The sequence below is a fragment of the Myzus persicae genome, unplaced genomic scaffold, assembly GCF_001856785.1.
Source record: "Myzus persicae strain clone G006 unplaced genomic scaffold, MPER_G0061.0, whole genome shotgun sequence".
Lineage (NCBI taxonomy): Eukaryota > Metazoa > Arthropoda > Insecta > Hemiptera > Aphididae > Myzus > Myzus persicae.
In genome coordinates this window covers 249,025-272,699 of record NW_019101416.1, presented here as the reverse complement: position 1 = coordinate 272,699, position 23,675 = coordinate 249,025, and the positions used below count along the sequence as shown (strand labels likewise).

At 26.7% G+C, this 23,675-nt stretch overlaps 2 protein-coding genes across 5 annotated transcripts; one reads left to right on the top strand and one right to left on the bottom strand.

Moving 5' to 3' along the window:
- On the bottom strand, positions 1-13,059 carry LOC111028989 (bumetanide-sensitive sodium-(potassium)-chloride cotransporter-like). Of its 3 annotated transcripts, none has more exons than XM_022307796.1 (18): positions 12,792-13,059; positions 12,167-12,226; positions 8,530-8,791; positions 6,919-7,169; positions 6,698-6,824; positions 6,492-6,619; positions 6,226-6,420; positions 5,769-6,000; positions 5,415-5,536; positions 5,163-5,298; positions 4,833-5,044; positions 3,909-4,147; positions 3,671-3,841; positions 3,498-3,598; positions 3,320-3,434; positions 1,683-1,810; positions 438-546; positions 1-331 (listed from the first exon to the last, which is right to left on the bottom strand). In XM_022307796.1, the coding sequence occupies exons 2-18, from the start codon at positions 12,215-12,217 to the stop codon at positions 202-204; spliced, it is 2,709 nt and encodes a 902-aa protein (XP_022163488.1). In that variant the 5' UTR covers positions 12,218-12,226; positions 12,792-13,059; the 3' UTR covers positions 1-201. The 3 variants fall into 3 exon arrangements, with proteins under 3 accessions (XP_022163488.1, XP_022163486.1, XP_022163487.1); XM_022307794.1 differs by having other exon boundaries at positions 202-331; positions 12,796-12,909; XM_022307795.1 differs by lacking the exon at positions 12,792-13,059 and adding an exon at positions 12,306-12,346 and having other exon boundaries at positions 202-331.
- Positions 12,970-23,286, top strand: LOC111028990 (katanin p60 ATPase-containing subunit A-like 2). Of its 2 annotated transcripts, none has more exons than XM_022307798.1 (7): positions 12,970-13,050; positions 15,549-15,619; positions 17,567-17,951; positions 18,042-18,204; positions 18,877-19,177; positions 22,486-22,645; positions 22,699-23,286. In XM_022307798.1, the coding sequence occupies exons 1-7, from the start codon at positions 13,003-13,005 to the stop codon at positions 22,924-22,926; spliced, it is 1,356 nt and encodes a 451-aa protein (XP_022163490.1). In that variant the 5' UTR covers positions 12,970-13,002; the 3' UTR covers positions 22,927-23,286. The 2 variants fall into 2 exon arrangements, with proteins under 2 accessions (XP_022163490.1, XP_022163489.1); XM_022307797.1 differs by having other exon boundaries at positions 18,042-18,210.
- The last annotated feature ends 389 nt before the right edge of the window (positions 23,287-23,675 follow it).

The window sequence follows — 23,675 nt, the reverse complement described above, 5'->3', positions numbered from 1 at the left end:
TTCATACATATGAGAGTTTTATTGTGTAAATAATTCAAATAAACAATTCGTTATCGTTGTACATTACTGGATAGTATAGTGATATATTATGTTATGCTTACCTGTGACATATAATAGTCAAAAACAAATACAATTTCCTTAATGTTAAACAAGTTTTAATACTTAAAAAAATTATATAATTTGATAAATGGTTATTCGAATTTAAGCACTAGCTGTAACAGTTTGAATTGTATTTCCATGAATTAAAATACAAGGTGGTAAATCTCTAGTTATCACTTCCATCCAATACATATGTATTTTTTCTAGTTTCTCGGTAGTTTTAGATGATGATCTATAAGTAACACAAAATAAGTTTTTTTCGTTTATTTGTACTAAAATTATTTTGATTAAATACTCTTAAATTAATGTACTGTGTACTATATTACGCATTCACTTACATAATGATCAAATCAGATTGCATTGAATACGTTTCTAATAAATCTTTAACGTACAAGGAATCAATCACAGATTGTTTGTTATATTTTTCATCATCCTGTTGTTGTTTTTCTAAATTAAATATTAAGACATGTGAAAATTTTAGTAATTTGTTTTCACTTTTCATTCAATCTTGAATAAGTAAAAATAAAAACAATGGGCCATCATACAAATTTGGCACATTTACCTACTAAACTTACTCGGAAACTACTTTTATCTCCAATGCGACAGTGCCTACCTACAAAGCCTGTAGGCTGATACTCACTAAAGACTAATGACTAACGAGTAATGGACGTACACATATAAATTATAATAATATACCAATTTCTCTTTCAATTTATTCTACCAATATGAGGTGAATAATTATTGAGAATTGACATTACACAATTTTAAACAATGTTCATTTGTGTGTAATTTAAATTTAGTATGAAAATAAATTTTTATAGGCGATAACAAACCAGTACCAATTTAAATACTCATATAAACTACCAACTCAGTTGACTAAATTCAAACGAAATGTAATTATTTTCAATCATAGTTGCTGAAAAATAAATAAGGTATTTAAGTTTATAAAATATTATTTAAAAATATATTCTATAAGTATAAATTAACTTAAAAATACGTTCGTTTCCTCCCCCCTTTTCATTTTTAGTAATCATTGGACAAATTTCGATAAAAACGTAGGTCATACGGACATTTATCAGAAATTTACAATAGTCACTAAGATTAGTTAATCACGTTGTTCGTGTAGATATTATGGTTGGTAGGTTAGTAAATTATTATGCGAGCATTTATTCAAGTGATAAAATAGATTTGTAACATTTATGGGTATTTGTAAACTTCTAGTAGAGTTTCAGGTCTTCTGGCTACTTCGACACATTTTCATTTTGTAACTTTTCGTACATATCGTTTCGTATGTACATAGGTGGCACTTGGCTCTAATTATTGGGGGGTAGGGACCAAAATTAATCACAATTTACTGGCCTATATTCAAAACGATAAGTTTGCCATAGCAAAATTTATTTCGGGGGGTCGACTACCCCCCTGGTTACCCCCTCCTCCGCCAAGGTATATCCTATGCGTATGTAGGTAGATTATACTAAATATACATGATGCAATATATTTATAATCTTATAAGTTATAAATTAGATTGAAAAGACGTACAAAATTCATAGAAATATTAAAATAAAAGTAATCAACTGTTCTACCTTGATTAATAAACTGTTGGTCCCATAAAGTGGTGAAATTTGCCATAGTTGTAAGGCTAGTTGCTTTTGCTAATACAACGTCTACAAAATCAAATTGAACTCGATACATTGATAGTAATTGTTTTAATCTGAAAATGAAATTTTGTTTTACATTATTGGTAGATATAATGTGGAAATGGCGTTTATTTCATTTTTTAATTATCAGTCTAACATGAATAATAATTATTTTGTGACAGAATAAATTGAAGTTTGAATTATAAAGTTATGAATTCCCCTGACATGTTCGTGCCGTTTTTCCAGAATTATGCTATATTATCTCATTTTACACGGTTATTCTACATAATACAACATATAACATTATATAGGGTGATTCACCAAGCAAGCTCACCCCCATTTTTCGTTTAATAATTCTGATTTTTGGATTTTTTTTTGTTCTACTGAAGGAGTATTTTGTGGCGCTACTAATTTCTGTTTTTCACATGATAACCCCCACCCCCCTCATCTCTTTTAACTGTAAATTATTCAGTGAATAATATTTTTGTAAATGTCGATGCACCTAATTTAAAATTCAAATGAGTTGTTATTCAGTTATTAAAATATTTATTCTAAAGATTATAGTCCCTAAAAATATAAAATATATGTAATCTTTAATCTAGGATTTATTGTACTTGGACTATTTTTACAAATTATAAATGTTGATGGATAAATATGAATTACTAAAATGATCAACTTACCATAGCATTACTATATCTTGTAAACCCATTTACATGAATCTATTATATATCCTTTATACACAAACTTAAATAACTCAAAAACTATCCACTCGAATTTTGAATTTGCAACATAAACATTTTCAAAGAAAATGATCCACTGAATTTTTTATAGTGAAAAGGGAGGATTCTCGTTTTAAAAACAAAAGTTTGTATCACTATAGGACAACCCTTAAGTAATGCAAAAAATAACAAAAATTTAAAAATATGGTATTTAAGATTATAAGAAAGTGAGCATGCTTGGTGAATCTTTCTGTATAATAAAGTTACCATTAAAATATTATATATTCGAAGAAAAAAAATATTCATGATTTATTAAAAAACGAAATATACAGATTGATAAAGCTAATTCATATTGGATATATTGATAAAATAGTTTGTTTTATCATGATCAGTAGGTAAGATAAAATATAACTACTAAAATTTGATTTGGCACTATAATTTTACGATGAAATAAAATGTGGAACAGTACCACTGTAAAATGTTCAGATATCAAATAAAATGTAAAACTTTAACATATTATTTAACTATTGCGACGTATCGTATTAACTAGTATAAAATATACAAATATTTACAGTTCGTTGGTGCCTACATGTCCTATGTATGCGTGTAATTTCTGTATAATAAATGAACTTGTGCATCGCGTCCTATTAATTTAACAGCCGTATTTCATTTATGGATAATTTATTATCATACAATGTTGTACGTTACATAATTAACTACAATATGGCCATAATTGACTATAATAAACTTAAACGACAAGTTGTGAAAGCTAAATAGCCTATAAGTAACGTGCATATTTTAATCAACTAAAAGAAGAGTAATTAATGCAAAAATTATTGTTGTTATTATAAGTATTATTATTACTTATTTTTCTCCGTGTCTACGTTTATTAATTGATCCGTTACACCAAATATACGAAACTTGCATTTTTTCCAAACATTGCACGATTTAAAAATATGTGAGATAATCAACGCTAAACCTGCAAAATTCAATTTCATTGTAAATATTTTACACATTTAATTTGTTTCATATAATAACACACCTCCATCGTTGAACAGCCACCATACATCCACTGTCCCATTATTCCGTTTTGTAAGAAACGAAAATTGAGTTTCGTGGATTTTTACAGAACAATCAAATTCCCTGAGTTCAAAATAATTTGATTATCTTAGACTGTGCAAAATAAAAAAATTAAATGTATGGAAAAAATGTTACTTTGCTATATATTTTTCTTCTTCATTTATTAATGATGTACTGTTTACTTTTTCATCTTCGTAAAATTGTGTTTCTGTTTGTTTAGCCAATTCGCTATTTTCGTTTTCAATGGTTGTATCAGTCATCGGTAACCGAGCTATTATAGTCGCAATTCCATCCATATTTGATAAACTTTTTAATAAAAATAATTTTTTTAAATACATAATAGTTTATAATCACACACAAAACGTGTACCTACTTTAGTATATTTAAATAGATTTGAATATCATCATCCGTGCTTTCAAACCAATTATGTTTATAACCAATTAGAATAATATTAGGTTTAAGAATACCATGACCACAACTATTTATTATATGAACACCAATATCCAAATCGATATTATCAAGTACATTATACAGAGATTTGATCCCATTTTGGTTTAACCAATTCACTCCTTTTTCCAGTAATTCTTTTTTTGGTTTATGTATTAAAGGATCCTACAAAAAATATAATACATAATGTGACCTCTAAAATTGTAAATAATAAAATAATATGTAAAATTAGATTTTTTCTACACAATTTTTATTTATTATACATGCAGAAATTAAAAAATAAAAATTTTCATTAAATAGTATTATCAATATGCTCAATTTTTATTGATAATTAATAGTTATTTACTGAGCAATAATATACAAAATATAAATAAGTCAGCAGTCAATAACGTTTTGTTAAAAAAAAAACGAAAGGCTTCGGATTTCTAACACTACTGCTCTTCAGTAGTAGGAACCCAGGACCTACTTACTATTATTTCCATTCTACTAGCTATTATAGTGTATACCTACCTAATATAATTTATTGCAATAAGTATTTAGGTACGATTATTCTTTAACAAATTAATTGATAAATAATATAAATAAATAAATTATTGTACCTATTGATGGGTTTTAATTTTTCGTACCTACACTGAATAATAAAAATAAAAAACAGTTTTTAATATATTTTCGAGACATTCATATTAATAATATAATAATTTTATTAATGATCTATATCGAGGTAATATTGTATTTAATAGAAAATAATTATAGATGACTTTTTGAACTTGTTTAAATAGTTTAATTTGTTCTAATACTTTATAACTATCACAGTATTCATTACATTTTTAAGATGAAATAAATCACGTACCTTTATTACATTGATACACATTTGTAAACCATTATTTTTAGTTATTATATGAGCAAAATAAACCAATTCTTTTCTTGATTCAGGATCACCAGAAAGTACCATGATATTTGGTACATAATTTTTGACGTGCTGTTGAATGGTGTCAGCCATGTATACATTTTGTATAACGGTTTTAATCTGTTGTATTTGCTTTGATGATCCCCAATTTATATCTTTGTTTATTTTCAATAAAATAATGATTTATATAAGTTTATTATAACTCAAAACAATTATAAGAACTATATGAGTTAATAAGATTACTATTTTCAATATTTACAACTAATTCCATACCATCTTTCTTTCCAGCTGCAATTGTATATAAAATCCATATAACACATCCAACAATAACTGACATTTGTCTGTCAATAAATATCATCACCAAAAAACAAATAATAGCCCCAGCAAGACTTAACCATTTGTTATAAAACTAGAAACATAATTAATTTACATTTATGTCGTGAAGGTAGCAGCTAACAGGTATGTTTTAGTCTTTATTATGATTTATCATTAATGATCTAATTGTATTATAATACTATTATATACCTTGTATGATGGCCTCCAACCTAAAGGTTGAAAATGTGCAACATGAAAAGTACACAAATTTAACAAAGCGTATGCACACAAATAAATAGTTGAGATGAATGACGCGATCGCATTCAGTTCACCTGTAAATAATACAAGAAAATATATCAAAAAAGGTTTAAATTTTAGTTTTAAAATATGTTTGTATAAACTATTCAATTACGTTGGCATATACAGACATAATGAAAATACTATCCTAATAGTCAATAGGTTTCATAATGAAATATGAACGTATGATTTTCAAAAAATAATTATTATTATAATAGTTATAGTATTAAATATTGATCAACAATTGAGCAATATTATATAAAATACCTATCAAAAGAAATATCGATGATATTACAATAGCCAGGATGTGAGCTCGATAAGGTTCATTAGATTTTCCATAACCTTTTGATAAGTATTTAAGAAATGGATAAATATCATCTTGACCCATTCTTTGTAATATTTTAGGAACTGCAATTAAGGCGGTTAACGCAGTACTTAGGGTGGCTGCAAAACAACCAAGATATATGAGAAACGGCCAAAACGATATTGTCTGCATCAACTGTAACAATATATATTTGAATTCAATAGCAATATATATATATATTAGTATATTACAGTGTTTATTGCAGTATAGGTAATTCGATTTCAATTTTAATACGAACGATTCATATTAGTACCATCTGTTTATTATGTTTTTAAAGCAGCTTAGCTATTTGTAATTACTTAATTAATTACCCACCTATATAAATGTATTATGAATTATGATAAATATAAAAATATTTACATTTTCGTTTTGTTTTAATCCTTGAGTACAATGTCTAAATGAACAGTTTAAATAAAATTCATCTAGTATTTCGTTTGGATTACCACTTGCTTCTCTTAGATGAACTGCTCCGGGCACTACTACTAAAACAACATACGAAGTAATGGTAATGAGAATCGATAACAGAGTTCCCTTCGGTATTGAAGAACTTGGATCCTACAAAAACACCATATTTATAATTATTGCCAAAGATAATATTTGATATTTTTAGGCAGGTTTATAGGCACCTTAAGATCTCCTGATATGTTTGCCCCAGCTTGTATACCCGTAACAGATGGGAAAAAAACGGCAAAAATTGTGAAAAACGATTGATCATTCGTATAATCTGAATACCAATTTTCTTTAAACGTCTTCACTGAAAAATAATGATATTCATTTCTGTAAATAAATATCATCAATTTTTATCAATTGTGGTAATTAAATATAAATTTACTGCTAAATCCAGTGAAGCCAGAAGCTATTGCAGTTTTTTTATCTTCATTAACACCTGGTCCTATAAATGATCCGATTAAGACATCAAAAATTGCACCAACAATAAAAACTAGCAACATATTTTGAACCTTGAAAAATAATTAATAAATAAAATAATTAGTTACATTTAACAATTATATTAACTACCTTTAACTAATAATATTAATAATTAGCATTACTAACTTTTGCTTCATCATCCATGCCTACACCACACAATACTCCCATAATAAGTATCGCTATAAATCCTGTAAGTATAAATATAAAATTGGAATCCATTGCATGTATGTTAAACGTATGCAGTAATGATTTTAATGATAAACAAAATCCGATTGTGTTCAACGCCACTAAAATGGTGTTGGCTAATGCCAAAAGGATTCCAATAGACGCTCCAAATTCCGGTCCGATTGATCTAGAAATAATAAAATATAAACCCCCTGAGGGATTATAATAGTATGTTAGTTTTCAATCTATACCTACATAAACATATTTTCTATGTCATATGCCTATTATTATTTATAATAGAACGTTAATTAATTATAATGTAGATAGATTTTGAACAATATTAGCATAATGCATTTTTAAATCTATTCCCTCAGTATATTTTCAATTGCAAAGATATAATATGAACTAATAATGCTATAAATATTCTGATTTCCGGGACATGTATATAACAATTTTGGAATGCGGAATTATAATTCATTATCATTACAAATTCAATGACTAAATGTTAAAACTAAACTTAAAAAAAAAACACAGAAGAAGTTTCTTACTGCCGTGGTTCTTAACTAGTGTTCTCTGCCGGAAAAAATGGATTCTTCATGAAAATTAGTGAAATTTTACCTCCAAAATTTAAAAATCAGTGAAAAATAAAATCGTTTAGAAGAAGAATTTTTAGACTTTTCGTTTTTACTAAATCTAGTACTATTATTTGATTTATTCTCCAAGAAGATAATGACTCTCAATGAACATGTTCGAGTGTGGGGAGGGAGCGAGGGCATTAACAATATCCAATACACATTATACAACTATGGGCAATATTGTCTATAATCGATATGTCAACTGTTACGTAGGTACATAAGATGGAGTAGGAGGCAGGTATACGGATTCTGATTTCAGATTTACACAACGGAGGAGGCGAATTATACTGCACAATGCCTATTCAAAAATAAAATACCCGTCTATATACTATAGCCTATAGGTATGTGTGCAGTGTGCGTATGCATGTTTATTTCAACAAAATGTGAAAATATTTTTTTTTTGATTTTTTTAAGTGTTTAGTTGATAATTTTGATTTTCCATTCTTTCAACATGACGTCGCAACTCATTGTTTAATAAAATCGTTATAACTTTTTTAATTTTTAAGAAAGATACTTTAATTGGGGCTCATTTTAAGGCTTATTAAAAGAGGTTTAAACTATGCATGATCATCTTTTGATCAAAAGATTATTTTGTTTTTTATACAGACAAGTATGCTCAACAATATATTAAAGTATATTTAAGTCTCTATATCTTAACAATTAAAAAAGTTATAACAATGCTATAGATTTTTTCAATTATTTTAAAAAGTACTTAGAATTTTATATTTTTGACTCCCTCTTGACTACTAAATAGATCCAATTTTCCTCCATCGAGAAAGCATCTTTAATATTAAAGTTTAAATCATTTTTTCAGCTATTAAAACTTAAATGTGTTTTTAGACAAAAAAAACACCATTTTAAAATCAAATAGCCCTGTCAGAATCTAAAACTATTTACTAACCTATTGAATAAATGTATAATACAATACTAAAAATACCTCCTTTAACTCGTCCATTCGTGCTGATGGCTGAGAGTGAAAAGGTAGTGATAATTATTATTACTAGCGATATGAAGATAATCAAAATTGAATCAAATATGCCAGCTTGTCCTACGATCCACGGCATCCGCAAGAAAAGCATAACACCCCATATACTGAGTAAACATGGATTTAGCACACCTTCGATCCATCCCAATTTTATTCCTTGGTCCACATTTAATTTACTTTCTTCATCACGAACCAGTTTCTCATAGGATTGGATCTATAAAATGCATTTCAACAAAAGTATTAAAGTAGATAATAGTGTATAATTTTTGTATTTGAAAAGCAAAAGTAATACGCCAATAAGTAGCACATATTTACAGTATTTACATTATTTAGTGTAATATTATAATGAGTAGTTAAGACCACATAACACGTGCAATAGAATTAGGGTAAAATTCAATACCATAACATAATCGCTAATAGTCATTATGACGATGCAAAGCGATATATCAAATGAGATAACTGGATCAGTTTATTAGTTTTAATCTTCAATTAATTAGTTTTATAAAATCTTTACCTACGTAAAATAAACCAGAAATGGTACTGCAGTCTGTTGATCCATATAATATAATTTTATTAAGTGTTTGAATCAAATATTGTTTACAGGTTAGATATTGTTGTTGGTAATATTATACTCGTAACAGGGAATATAAGTTATTACAAACTGAAGTTAAACAAATGTAGATCTATCAATGATCGCTCAGATGATAATTTGAAAATCATGGATTACCAATATATTATACTGCTTAGTGTTCGTGTATATATAATATATATCAGATAATATATAAGATAATAAATTAGTTAACTACTACCATACCGTAAAAATCGGCCCTGAAAATTGTTCAGACCATTAAGGATCGCAGGAGTTAAATACTGCACCTTCGGCTACAAACGATTTATTTTGGAATCATTACAATGTAATCATGATGTCATCACTCATCATGATAAACTTATAACATAACATTAAATATTCAAACAAATAGACAGAGTCTATTATACTGCGAATTTTCAAGGATTCATATAAAACTGATATAGGTCATAAGTCGTATGGTAATTATATAGGAGTGGGTCATCCATCCATAACATTGTAATTTGTTAAACATCCGAACTGTGGACGAAAATTACGATTTAAATTAAAGATATCTGTTCAGATATTATAACTACATTAACACTATATGTAAAAAAAAATGTAATGTAACCTTAAAATAGCCTACCCATGGGTATAAAGTATATAACTTAAAATTAAAATTTCTAAAATTATTTTTATTAAATTTGCACACAAGTGGGAATAGACTACTAAAACTTAAAAAAAATCACGAATTAAAATTTTACCAAGTATTTTAACTCACTAATCCAAAATTAGTTAGTTTAATAGTTAAATAGTTAGTTTAGTGACAAAAATGTACATTATGTTGATTGAAGCTGAAAACTATGATTATTTTTGTAATTGTGTATATACGTAATACGTAATGAGTATAAATATTAAATTTCCCGTAAACATTGCAATCTTATTAGTTTCAACAAAAATAGAATATAGTTAAATATACCTACAAAATATGCCAACCAACCCACAATCATATTGTAAGTTTATACAGACATATTATATACGTGTCATAAAAATAATAAATTCTTAATTTTAATGAACAAGTACCATTGCACCAACATCGTTTGAAATTTTTTATTATAGCCCTTTGAGTTGCTGTGGTACCTTTTTAAATGATCTGGCCCGGGACTAGTATATACTTATTAAAACAAAATATATAAAAGCAAAAAAAGGACAATTAGCTTTAAATTGATTTTTTTTTATTCACAATTTATGGGAAAATAATTTTTATCTTTAACTCATCTATAAGTACAACTATTGGTACAACAGGCATCTGGCACATTGCCAAGACTGAAGTGAGAGCCAGGTCACCTAAGAAAACTCAGTGGCCCCTCAATAAAAGCCGGTTTTTTTTTTATTAATATAGGTACCTACTGCTCAATAATCATGGCTCACCATTATGAATTATAAATAATAACATGTAATAATATGTCTCATAACTTTTTTCAAATACAAATATCTTTTTAGTTGCTATAAAATAGTATATATATACGCAAATGTAGTTGCTACATCTACAAAAATAAATTGCATCCAAATAATAGTTCAAAAATAATAGCTTTAAGGATACGTCATACACGCATGTGTTATTTCCGTCTTACAATTGTATAACATAGTAAATTTGCGTTCTTCTTAATAGTATTCGATTTCAAATTTTAAGAAAGTAATTTATTTGCGATATTAGCAAAAGATATAGGGTAAGAATACCTATTAAAAAAAAACTTTGTAGGTATATAGCATGAATTAGTGTGTCCATATCTACAGATTTATATTATTATCTATAAGTTGCGGTTAATTTTGCATACGTAACAATTAACCATTGGAAAAAAATTACCAATACTTTAGATATAAACACTTCTGACGATTTATTTGCTTAGCAAATATGTAGATAAACCACCATACAAATTGGCAGTATATTTTATATTAGAATAAAACATTATTTCAAATCAAGAAAATAAACACTAATACCTAAAATAATGATCGTTATATCGACTAACATTGTTTGATTTTAGGGGGGCGGGGCTGTCGAAGAAATCAAATATCAGTATGACCAGACCAATATAATATGGACAAAATTCTGACTCTATTCATGAGCATATTATTCAAATTCAATAATTATTAGAAATATTTTGTGATCACTCATTAGTTGCCAGCAGATAAAATATGATTTTTGAAGTGATAATATTTTGATTGTTAAAAACAAGTACGCTTCAGTATTATTTAAACAAAAAATGCACTTTACAACTACAATTTAATATATATATACATGTAATAGGTATCTACTTCAACAAAAATAAACATAATATAACATAAAAATAAATTCAATGGTGTTGAACTATACAACTGCATAGTTTTATGAATTAAATTTTATCTAAAAAAAGTTTTAATTTACTTATTTAGGTAGGAACACCATTAACAACCACTTAAAGAGATACATAGTCATAATACAACTATAAGTATAACTATCACACGCAATAGAATAAATCTATTATGTTCTTTTTTAAATATTTAATCTGCACTAAAATATTAGTTAGGTATTGATTATTTTTATATTCTAAACATATCGAGTTAGTTAGGTAACTACCTAAACGTTATCCAAACGTACAACCGTGTTTTGAATTTAATTTTTTTCCTGTACAAACACCTTATGGGAAGTGAACACTAGGAAAATTTACGGTCAATTTACTGGAGAAATGATCCAAAAATTGAATTCCTATTAAAAGGAACATTGCAAACATATAGAATACCTAGTTGGTACTTTATAAGCATAATTATGGTACTCTTGAAAAAATACAAAAAACTCAAAAACTACTTACCTATATCATAATTATTTCGGAACACATACATTTTTCAATAATGTATACTGGTTAGAAATTACTACATATGAGAAGCTTGGTATTTTATACTTCATATAAAAATATTATTTTTATTAAAATTAAGTTAAATATTTTATATATGTTATATTTAAATTAATTATCTTAATTTAATTACCTGATTAGTCCAATGATGAGTTTTTAGTTTAACATCCGCCTGTTCAGTCATATTTGTCAACTGGATAGATTAATAATAATTTATATAATTAGTTAATACCAATTTCGTTATAACAAAGTATCATCAAGAAAGTATTTACATTATTGCAGTTGGTATTTGTTTTATGTAAAAAAGCTTGATTGATAATTTAGTGAAAAGAAAATATTAGTAGGTACTTAGTACATTTTTTTTAAATAAATTTATTGTTGGATTATGAGTATAATTTATTTTTATATTTAATAATTAATATTTGAACATGTTTTTAGTAAATATTAATACGTTTACAAAATGAAAAGTTTCTAAGTAAACAAAAATTGTATGTGATAAACTGATAACTGTTGCAGTAGTAACTGAACCGGTTTATACTGAATATAGTATATTATTTTGCATTAGGTGGGGAGCTGTATAAAAAAGTGGTACATCATTTAAAAGATCATGGTTATAGTAATGAATAATTAATCCCAATTTAGCAAGTATTTATAGAACAAACAAATATATTTAAAATATTAAGAATGTTTAATTAAGTGTACGTTTGTTAATAATAATATTTATAAATAAAATAAGTAGGTATCATTAATTATATTACCTACTATTTCAATAGACGCACACGAATTCACAATGCAAATTGTTGTTGCTATGGAAATAATATTAAAGTTTATTTTAACTGTGCGTGATCGATGTTTGATGGTTTTGAGGATTCATAACAATATGACAGTATGTTGAGAAAAAACTTTTATTTTGACTAAACAATACATGTTCTTTTATTGAAAAGAAAATCACTAAAGTTTTTGGTGAAAATGATAAGCGATTCATTAAACAACAGTACGCACCAAGGACGCGATTACGTGAGTTGTATTAAATTAATACTTATTAGTTATTACCCATGTCGTTAAAATGTTATCTTTATAAATGTGTGTAAATAATACTCTAATAATTTAAATTTAAAAATAATCAGCGTTATTTCACCGATTAATATACTGATTACTGGGTGATTCTGTTAAGTGGCCACAACACTAACATTTGTTTTTCGTGTCAGCGCATCATATATAGCAATATCTAATATATATCATTGTATTTAAATTGTACCGACATATAGGTAATACGTAAAAAATACGTTTGGTAATAAATAAATAATAGTAATAAAAATATTTCGTACTTCGACACTTTGGAACAGTTACAAAGGCAAATGAACCATTATACATTTAAGTATGTTTATTTGTGTACGTTTCATAAAGAAGGATATTTACTGCTTTAACGTTATCATTTTTTATCATGATAAGAGTATTTTAGTTAAACTTAATTTCTTTAATTTCTAATCATTAATGACTTTTTTTTTCTTTATAATTGTTAAACATTTTAATTAGTTTATTGACAACATTATTTGAAATCCTATATTATTTAAATAACATTTTTTACTGGACATTATGGTGTATTTAAATAGAGTTACGAACGCACTCCACTCACCTAAACTTGAAACTTCAACTTATTTATAAAAATAAGTTTAAAGTATTTTTAACAAAGTAAATACTGATAAGTAATTATTTTAAAACACCTATAAATAAGTAACCACTACCTCAAAGTTCGATTTTATGCATCAATATTATCAAAAATATATTCTACTCAGGAATATTGTGAGACTATAAAATATAATTTAAAGACAGTGAAGTCGCTCTGCTATATAGTAGGTACTAGGTACCTCGTAATTGAGTAGGTCACCGTAGTCATAATTATTTTGATGTGTTATTTGTATTCAATGACTTACCATTTTATATGACTAACGATTCTGAGCAAAAACCGTCTGTCCGAAGATATTTGATATTTTTTTATTATTAATACGGTAGGTTCAAGGTTGAACTAATATTTTTAGAAAATCATTAAGTATATACTACCCATATGTCAATAATAATTAATTATCAGTGAAGAGTCTTTAGTCGTAAAGAGTAATATTTTTTGAATTGCAACAAAATATTAATTATTAATATGAAACTAAAATTGTTATTTTTCGTCAAATTACCCAATTTATTCTTACTTAAAACGTCTAGAAAAAAATTGTACACGTGTGTTTTCAATATTCATAAATCGCTAAGTAGAAGTGCAACTTCTTGAGTCATATTTTGAAGATTTTTGACTGCTAAAAACTGTAATTAATTTGTTTTTAAATGCCTTGAAAAAATTCAAAATTTAACTATAAATTAAAATAGCATAAAATTCACCATAATATTTTGAATATAAAACTAATACGTCTTATAATAGTGGGTAGTATATACTAGTTATAAAATATCTTAAAAATTGAGGATGACATCTATTACAAATTCATAATTACAGTGGAAAACTCCAATGACGAGGTGCACTCGAAACCACAGCAGAGCATTTTCCCAGATTTTTTTTCCAAGTTTTTATAGCTTGAACAATAGATTTTAAAATAGGCACTCATATTATACCAATCACCAAATTCGTTTACAGGTTTCCAAGTCCTTTTGCTTATCTTTACCCTCATTTGATAGGTACTGAAGCTTGTAGAGTTATAGACAGTATATACTAATTAATAATAACTAATTAGTATTGTGTAATAACTAATAACCTTTGACACAATGATTTTAAGCACAATGAGTTTATATTTGGGTTGAGATGGTACTTGACATAATTTAGACTAAATGAGAATCGCTATTAATTTAACCTGGTCACGAATTAATATTTTTTTTTTTTTATATTTTAATTTATTTTTAATTTACTTCATGTTCACACCGTTCACCGACGCAACGTTCAAAAGCGTAATAATATCATGTTTCTTGCGGTTATCATTTTATACGTACCAATTAATTTTCAATGACAGTTAATACTTTTATGTACTTATATGTACATATAACTGTCTTAATTATAGAAGCGATTTTTTTCTTTGATGACATTCTACTTGCTCCTAATAAATTTCCCAGCATCCTTTTATAGTTGGATAGTAATTCGTATGCGCTAGCGCTATAATAACCCTTATATATGTTCCTTCGCCTCCATAATTAATAATTATACTTGTGACTTGCTCTACATTTTTTATGTTCAAGAATTTTTTAAACATAATTCATGATGTAAACAAAATTTGAATCAAGTATTGCATACATTACATTTATTGAACAGACCTAAACATGTATAATAAATATACATATGTAGTGTTGCTTACATAATATACTTATTGTTTACACAAACATTAAACAAATACCAGAAAAAATAGTAGATTAAATGTTTATAGAGGATTAGTAAATAGTGATAACAGAATCATATATATTTGGTTCAGATTAAATTAAATAAACTTCCAAGCTAAAAGCCAATTATATTTAAAATGTATTCACAGGAAAAAAAGAAGAAACAAGAAAGAAAAAAGTCAATTCTTTATTTGATAGAGAATTTTTTAAGATTTGAAGGGTACGAATAGTCAAGCGTAATTGTATTATTTCATCAGTCGTAATATAATAAAAAGTAAATAATTAATAAATAAGATTAAGACTTATGAGGTAAGTATAATAACTTATTTAGTACTTATATTTATTAAAACATATATAAGTACTAAATGCATATATTTTTGTAACTAAAATAGCAAAGAGTAATAGTATTTAAATTGTAAATATATATATTAAACTATGTACATTGTACACACTATGTAGCATGTGTATAGGGAACGTCCTACAACCACACAGACTAGAAGATGTATGTATTTACCTACTAATTATTTATAATAATGGGATAGTGGAATCTCTTTAATTTCGTTATTTTAAATGAGTACATCAAATTGAGACTGTGTAGTGCACTAGTGTGTGTATTATATATTACCAAGAAGTAAATAATCAGTAACTTTTAAATAATGTATATGGATTACCTTAATGGTAATTAGATTTTCTCGATACCGCTTTGTTTGTTGTTGATTAGTTCTTTAGTTATTGAGAATTGGTTAGAATACTATAACCCTCTAATCAGATTATTCGTATTTTAAAAATATTTATCAAAATATTCAAGAAAATTCGTAGTAAAGTTAAAAATTGTAATGATAATTGTTAATTACACTATAGCTCATATTATTCTGAAGTACGTAATGTATTAGTAATAGGTAATGAAATAAAATCTATATATTGCATATATTTTGTTAAGTTATATTATACAGAGGAATAATTCAAAAGGTAGATGATGAGTGGAGTGGGTACATAATGTGTAGTGTGGGTATAGTAACTGTAATGGATGTATTAAATTTGAATTCAATGATATTATATCATTGTAGGTATACGAAAAATTATTCTGAACGACGACGATCTATAAGCTTATATTACTAAATATATTATATGATATATTTATGTTGCTATTAAAATATTTAATTCATTCATTTTACTGATATTAATTTAGAATTTAACCTAAATTAATTTTTGTTTGAGACATTACATTTGAAAATATTATTGTGTGTACATGAATTATTAAGTATAATGTCAAGAGTGAAATCACGAGTAATATTTTTTAATTTCAATAAAACGACTAAAATCGTTATTCTTCATTAAAATATCTAATTTTGTCCAAATTCGAACATAAAATGTCTATAAAAAACCCTTCCTGCACAATCGTTTATTGTTATCAACAAAAACAATACTTATGAAAACATTAGCATTCCGCGAATGCGCCCAGCTGCCTGACGGACTTTCCTTGAAGTAGCACATATGTGTCCGCAAAGAAGCCCATCTCGGGGAGCTTACAATCAAAAAATTACAATGTTGCTTATGGCGTTGTCTTCATTGTACTGGTCTTCGCGATCCGACTTGACAGCCAGCCAATCTCCGTGTGCTAGCCTCCTTTAAGCAATAGCTTGCCTTGGGTTGGAGGTAAAAAGTTCTTAAACTAGCCAGATAAGAATAAAATAGTTTCATATAAACAATACAATTAATTTAAGTGTTGAATCTTTTGCAGACTTAAAAAAAAAGTAATATAACAAAATAATATACATATATATTGGTCCGATTAGATGTACAGTGAGTACTGAGTAGTGTGACATCTACATCTAACATAGTACAAAGCGTTCTGAATGTATACTTTTACCCGACCGTATAAAGTATCCACATTTCATATTTTTAATTATTGACTGTACAAATTGACCTAGGGAAGTATTTCCGTATTGGTATTCACTATTCACTATTACTACTAATATTATTAATACTATTACATAATAACTTTTCTATGTTGTATAATATCTACCTATAAATCCTCCGAAAAAACGTATTCCTTTTGGATTTTACAAAAATATGCTGTAATAATTTTGTACACTGTTAGAAATATTATAATACTGATGGTTATTTAATTATTTATTAAGTACTACATATAGTTTTTATAAATTAGGTACATCAAAACGGCATCAACATTAGTAGAAGAAGCTTGTTTAAATACAAGTCATCATGTAGTTTGTGATAACATAGACTTAGATACTATACTTATAGAATACGAAAATTATTATTTTTTACGTTATCAGAAAAGACCACAAATCAGTAAATCATTGGATATTGCTAAATCCGATATTCATGCTACCAAGAATAAGACCAAAACTTTCAAAAAATCAAATACAAATCCACATTCGCAAGATATTCAATCAATAGACCCAACGTTTTTTACAATAACTCCTATAAATAGTTGCAATGAATCCTTAGCAGAAGAATATTGTTCACCTTCTATTGATCTCAGCCATTGGAAGGACGAGTGGCGAGTATATGCTGAAATTATATCAAAAGTAATAACTAAAAAATAAAAATACATTTATTTTTACTTTTACCAATAAAGATGAATAAAACGGAATATTTAATATTAAAATAATTTAAAGGAAATTTTAGTCACTAATCCAAATGTGAAGTGGTCAGATATTAAAGGACTTTCTACGGCCAAGAAATTATTAGATGAGGCTATCGTACTACCAACAAAATATCCTGACTTATTTACAGGACTTTGCACCCCATGGTCGGCAATGTTATTTTATGGTCCTCCTGGTACAGGTGCCTATATTATTATTTACATATTTTAATATAATACTATCATATAATATACATAGGTTATATTATATAATACAGTGAAACTTCCATACAACGAAGTCGAATAAGCAACAAAAAAAATTCGTAATATGGAGTGATTAGTTTAATAGAATTACGTATTTTTTTCAACTTTTTTTAAAAATTGTATTGTATGCATGTAAATACTTCTGTATTGTATATGTTATGTAAAAAACAACATCAAATATAATATTACAGTTAAATTTAGTTTTTAATTTTATAATTCAAAAGAAATAATTAGTGAGTTTTGTTTGCTTATTATTTTTATAAATTGTACTTTTTTCGTAAAAAGTTTCTATATCATTAAGTTTTAAAATACTACGATAAAATTAATCAGTTTACCTTCCTCCGGTGTCTTATCTTTATCGGATACATTGTTCATGTACAGTTTTAGAACTTTGTTTAAAATTTGATAGTGACAACATTTATAAAAACCAGTTTTTATCGAATAATTATTTCGTTATATAATAACATCAGATTCGTTATTTGGAGATAAATTTACGTATAATTACAATGAAGGTCATGGTTCTCAAAAATAATTCGTTAAATGGAAGTTCGTTATATAGAAGTTTCACTGTATATAGGTATAATAAAAATACATACTTTTTCCAGGAAAAACATTGCTTGCTAAAGCAGTAGCGACTGAATGTAAAACAACATTCTTCAATATCACACCTAGTACTCTAGTTGCTAAATGGAGAGGAGATTCTGAAAAACTTATTAAAGTAATGTTTGAAATGGCAGAGCAAATGTCACCAAGTACAATATTTATTGATGAGTTAGATACAATTGCATCAAAGCGTATTGACCATGAAGCTTCTCGTAGACTAACATCTGAAATATTAATACATATGGATGGTCTCTTACGTTCAGAAAAACGAATTTTTTTGTTGGCAACATCAAACCACCCATGGTAAATTTGTAACAATTTATAGGTATTTAGACGGTAACATTAAACAAATGGTTTAAAAAACAATCACAATTCAGAGACTTTATTCAAAGTAGAAAACTCAACCATTTTGTTCCTTGTAGAGTTGTAGCCTTATAAGTATATATATTTATTACGTAAGGCACGATTATAATAATATTATTTATTAATATAATAGTACCTCATCACCGTTAAGTTCAACATTGACAAAATTATAAAAAGCGTACAGGATACCGACAATACATATAACATCTTTGACGTTGTAGATATAAATATATAAATATAATATACATAATACATAATATGATTTCGCTTCTCTCAACTAGCTCGTTGAGCTTCAAAAGTCTACTGGTCTAGAACGTAATTTTAGTAAGCGTTTATGCTGTCGATTAAAACTAGTAAAAACTTATAATTAATAGACCCAACCTATAGAAGTATAAATAGCTACACATACACTATTCAATATTACAATAATAATATTGTATAACTAGACATTTGAATACGGAAAATAAATTTAATCTATTTGTATCTTGAATTAAAAGCATGTAACTATTAAATTGCATACACCAATTATGTACATATCACATGTAAGACAGTAATTAATTAATTATTATTATTGTATTTTATTTTGTTATACATTGGTGAATAATTATTATTTTTTTAGACAAACGACAGGTGGGGGCTTTATTGATTTTTTGTACCACTTAAGGATGATCCTGTGACAATACAAACTTCTGTTTTTTCCAACATGAACGGGGGTTTCAAAAAAAGGGTGATTTAAGTTTTTAATTAAAAGGCAGAATTTTGTTTGAGAATTTTGATGTATCTATATTAAAATTCTTAAGCGTGGTTTCTGAGTTATTTAAATGTTTATACTAAGGATAATAATCTTTAAGAAAGGTTGAATAAAAATAAAACTATATGTAATATTAGATGTAGCATTTAATATTTATCATACTTGGATAATTTTTACAAATTATTTATAGGTACATCAATAATAATTAGTAACTTTTTTTAAATCGTCGAAGCCCTCGTATATATTAATCATTATTCCATAGATACCATATTATCATTGGTACACAAAGTTATATCTACCTCAAAAACTATACTCAGTAAAATTTTGGATTAGATATACCTACCTATCTAAATTCTCAAAAAAAAAAATTTAAAAGGGGGTTCTTGTTTGAAAAACGGAATTTTGTATCATCACAGGATCATACTTAAGGCGTATTAAGTGGCAAAAACAATTTCAAGAATTAGAAAATATAGTTTTTAAGTGTATTTAAAAATTCCAAGAATCAGAATGTAAACATAAAAATATGGTGAGCATGCTTAAAAAATGTAAAGAGTGTTTTATAAAAAACACAGTTTTTGAAATGCTGGGTAATTTTTTGTTGTTAGGCTGGTCGCTGGTGGAACTTTTCTTATTATTTCTGTTATCTATTGTTGTTGAGGTTTTTAGTGATTGACCAGTATATTTGTAGCAGGGTATTTTCTTAATTTGGAGTCATGGAGCGATATACAATTGAGCAACGTGTTTTGTCCATAAAAATTAAAAACCCATTATTATAAACATGGTGAGCGTGTTGCAGTAACTGTTAGGAAACTTAGTACAATTTTCGGACACCATGAAGCACCGACCGAGGCCAATTACGAGACTGGTCAATATACATTTGAAGAGACATGGTCAACTGCGAAATTAAAGGGCAAAATTAAAATCCCCTTGGGTTTATCATAAAGAACGCAGTTTTTAATTTTGATATTTAATTTCACAGTTGACCGTGTCTCTTCAAATTTATACTGACCAGCCTCGTTATTATTGCGGTCGATGCTTTACGGTGTTCCAGCCGTTCCAGGATTGTACAAAGATTCCTAACTTATCGCAACACACTTGCCGTGTTTATAATAATGGGTTTATATAAAGACGAAACCACTTTGTTCGATTATATACCGATCTATGACGACAAATAAACAGAATGTACTGCAAATTGCAATATTTTGGTCAATCACTAAAGACCTCAACAACCATAGATATCAGAAATTATAAGAAAATTCCCAATAGCCTAACAACAAAAAATTATCCAGTATTTCAAAAACAGCGTTCTAGAAACACTTTATATACGAGAATATAAAAGACAAACACCACTCACTCATCGTTATTCTTCAAAAAATAGCTCTATACATTTTCTTAAATTGCTCAAAACGAATAAAAATAATTTTGAAAAGTATATAATGCATGAACAATTGGTGAAAATGTACACTTAAAAGTATCTTTTGTTATTTATTAATTTTTGAGTTACCTACACCAAAAACCAAAGTAGGTTAAAAGTACAATAATCTATAAACAATTTTCTATCAGAAAACATTCACAAACTTATAAGTAGTTAAATCTATTTACAGAGTAGACACAAAAAATATTTATAAAGTAGGTACATCATTATTGTAATATAATTCATTTATCGACATCGAGCTTTCCCCATCAGCCTCCTCCTTAGGCCTTAGCTACGCCACTGAACATAATACAATATACATTATACATTAAAAGAAGTTTAAATTTGTAACTAGTTTTTTTTTGGGGGGGGGGGAAATAACCCAGGAATATCTTACCAGGGATAAAATTATCCCAGGATAATCATACCCCCCCCCTCAACGGTAAAATTATCTGAGGGTAAGATTTGACTGCGACACGCCGGCATTAAAATAATAAATAAATAAAATTATCGTATGTACAAGTATAGCTATTAAAATTTGTAATTTTATAATATTATACCATATTACATAGATATAGCATATAGATCACAATTCACAGCATGTTTATGTGTTTTATTCGAACAGCAAGGACATAAAAAGCAAAATAATTGCTAAGTAGGTACCTACTACATTTTAAACTATTCAATGATATTCATATCGTGTTGAATTTTAATCTAAAGATGTAAATTCGAATTTTCATTGAATATTTTAAGTACTTGTGTACACTCTACAGTGTGTAATGTGTATAACTACTTATTTATTTAAAATACTCTATGAATACCTATAGTAAAATAAAAATTAACATAGGAACCCAATGACCATAGTCCATAATAATATACAAGTAATATACATGGTATACCATTGGCTAAATATTGACGAAAATAGTGTATTATATACATACCAATGTTGAATGTAGGTACTAATGTACTATAGCCTATAAAAGATAGGCACCTGTATCAATCCAATTATTACACATATTACATTTATACATATAAATATTATATACTGTTACTATATGCGCTTAACTATTATTATTATTTAAGGGAACTAGACCCTGCGATTTTTCGTCGTCTTGAAAAACGTATTTTTGTGGACTTGCCAGATGCCCCAGCGAGAAAAGATATGTTTGTATATTATCTATCGGAAATGTTACAAAAACACAAATATATCAAATGCGATATTGATAGTGATAGCCTTGCTCAAGTATGCTATGAATAATTAGTTATAACGATATAATTAATAATACCTATTTTTAGGAAACAAATGGTTATTCTGGTTCTGATATAAGACTTGTATGTAAAGAAACAGCAATGCAGGCTATGCGTTCAATATTTCAAGTGTTAGAAAAAAAAACAGGTAATAATATCAATTTTACAATAACCACTAAAGAAGTCAACAATGCAATTTCAAAAACTAAACCATCAACAAGTGAGGCAGATAATAATAAATATAAAATTTGGCAAACACAACATGCATCATGCTAATTTAAAGATAAATAATTTAACTATAAGTCTAGAATAGTCACAAACATTTTTGTTTTTGTTTTTTTTAAATATTTATAAATTGTGAATTTATGTGATCAAAAATATATCAAAAACTTATATAAGTGAAAATAAACCATTATCTAACATGAATTCGTATATTAAACAGACACACACACACACACACACACACACACACACACACAGGTGTGTTTAGGTTGGTAGTAATTGTTTATAATTAATTCATAAACATTTTATAAAAATAATTTTGTATTAGCTGGTTTAATAATTATTATTTTTTTTAATTTATTATCATGGAAACCATTTGACTTATGTGTAGGTTACCTAGGTTCTTTAAATTATTATGTGAATTTCTGTTTGAATTTTTGTTTTAATATATCTATAAAAATAAAAATATATGGATTATTGTTAATTTGGAAGAAGCCTCTTGCTTCTACCATTGATTTTATAATATAAAATATTATAAAATAATAAATAAAATAATAAAATATAATAAATAATACATATAATTTATATTATAATAAATATAAAATATTATAAAATCAATGCTTCTACTTAGAATTTAGATGGAAACAATTATTCGTTCATCAATATACGTATTTTATATATTTTTTTTTTAAATAATCATAAAATTTTTAATTTATACATGTGTCATGTAGTCATCGTTTCGTTTAGAATTATACTATAACAGTTTTCATCATCTCCAGGATTTTAACTTATCAATCCAAAAC

Excerpts from the sequence above, each read along its gene's own strand:
- LOC111028990 (XM_022307797.1), top strand. The coding sequence starts at position 13,003 with ATGATAAGCGATTCATTAAACAACAGTACGCACCAAGGACGCGATTAC. Across the intron at positions 13,051-15,548 it reads CGCACCAAGGACGCGATTAC|GAAAAAAAGAAGAAACAAGA; the intron begins GTGAGTTGTATT and ends ATGTATTCACAG. Across the intron at positions 22,646-22,698 it reads ATAGTGATAGCCTTGCTCAA|GAAACAAATGGTTATTCTGG; the intron begins GTATGCTATGAA and ends ACCTATTTTTAG.
- LOC111028989 (XM_022307796.1), bottom strand. The coding sequence starts at position 12,217 with ATGACTGAACAGGCGGATGTTAAACTAAAAACTCATCATTGGACTAAT. Across the intron at positions 7,170-8,529 it reads GAATGGACGAGTTAAAGGAG|GGGGTTTATATTTTATTATT; the intron begins GTATTTTTAGTA and ends ATAATCCCTCAG. Across the intron at positions 6,001-6,225 it reads GATTAAAACAAAACGAAAAT|TTGATGCAGACAATATCGTT; the intron begins GTAAATATTTTT and ends ATATTGTTACAG.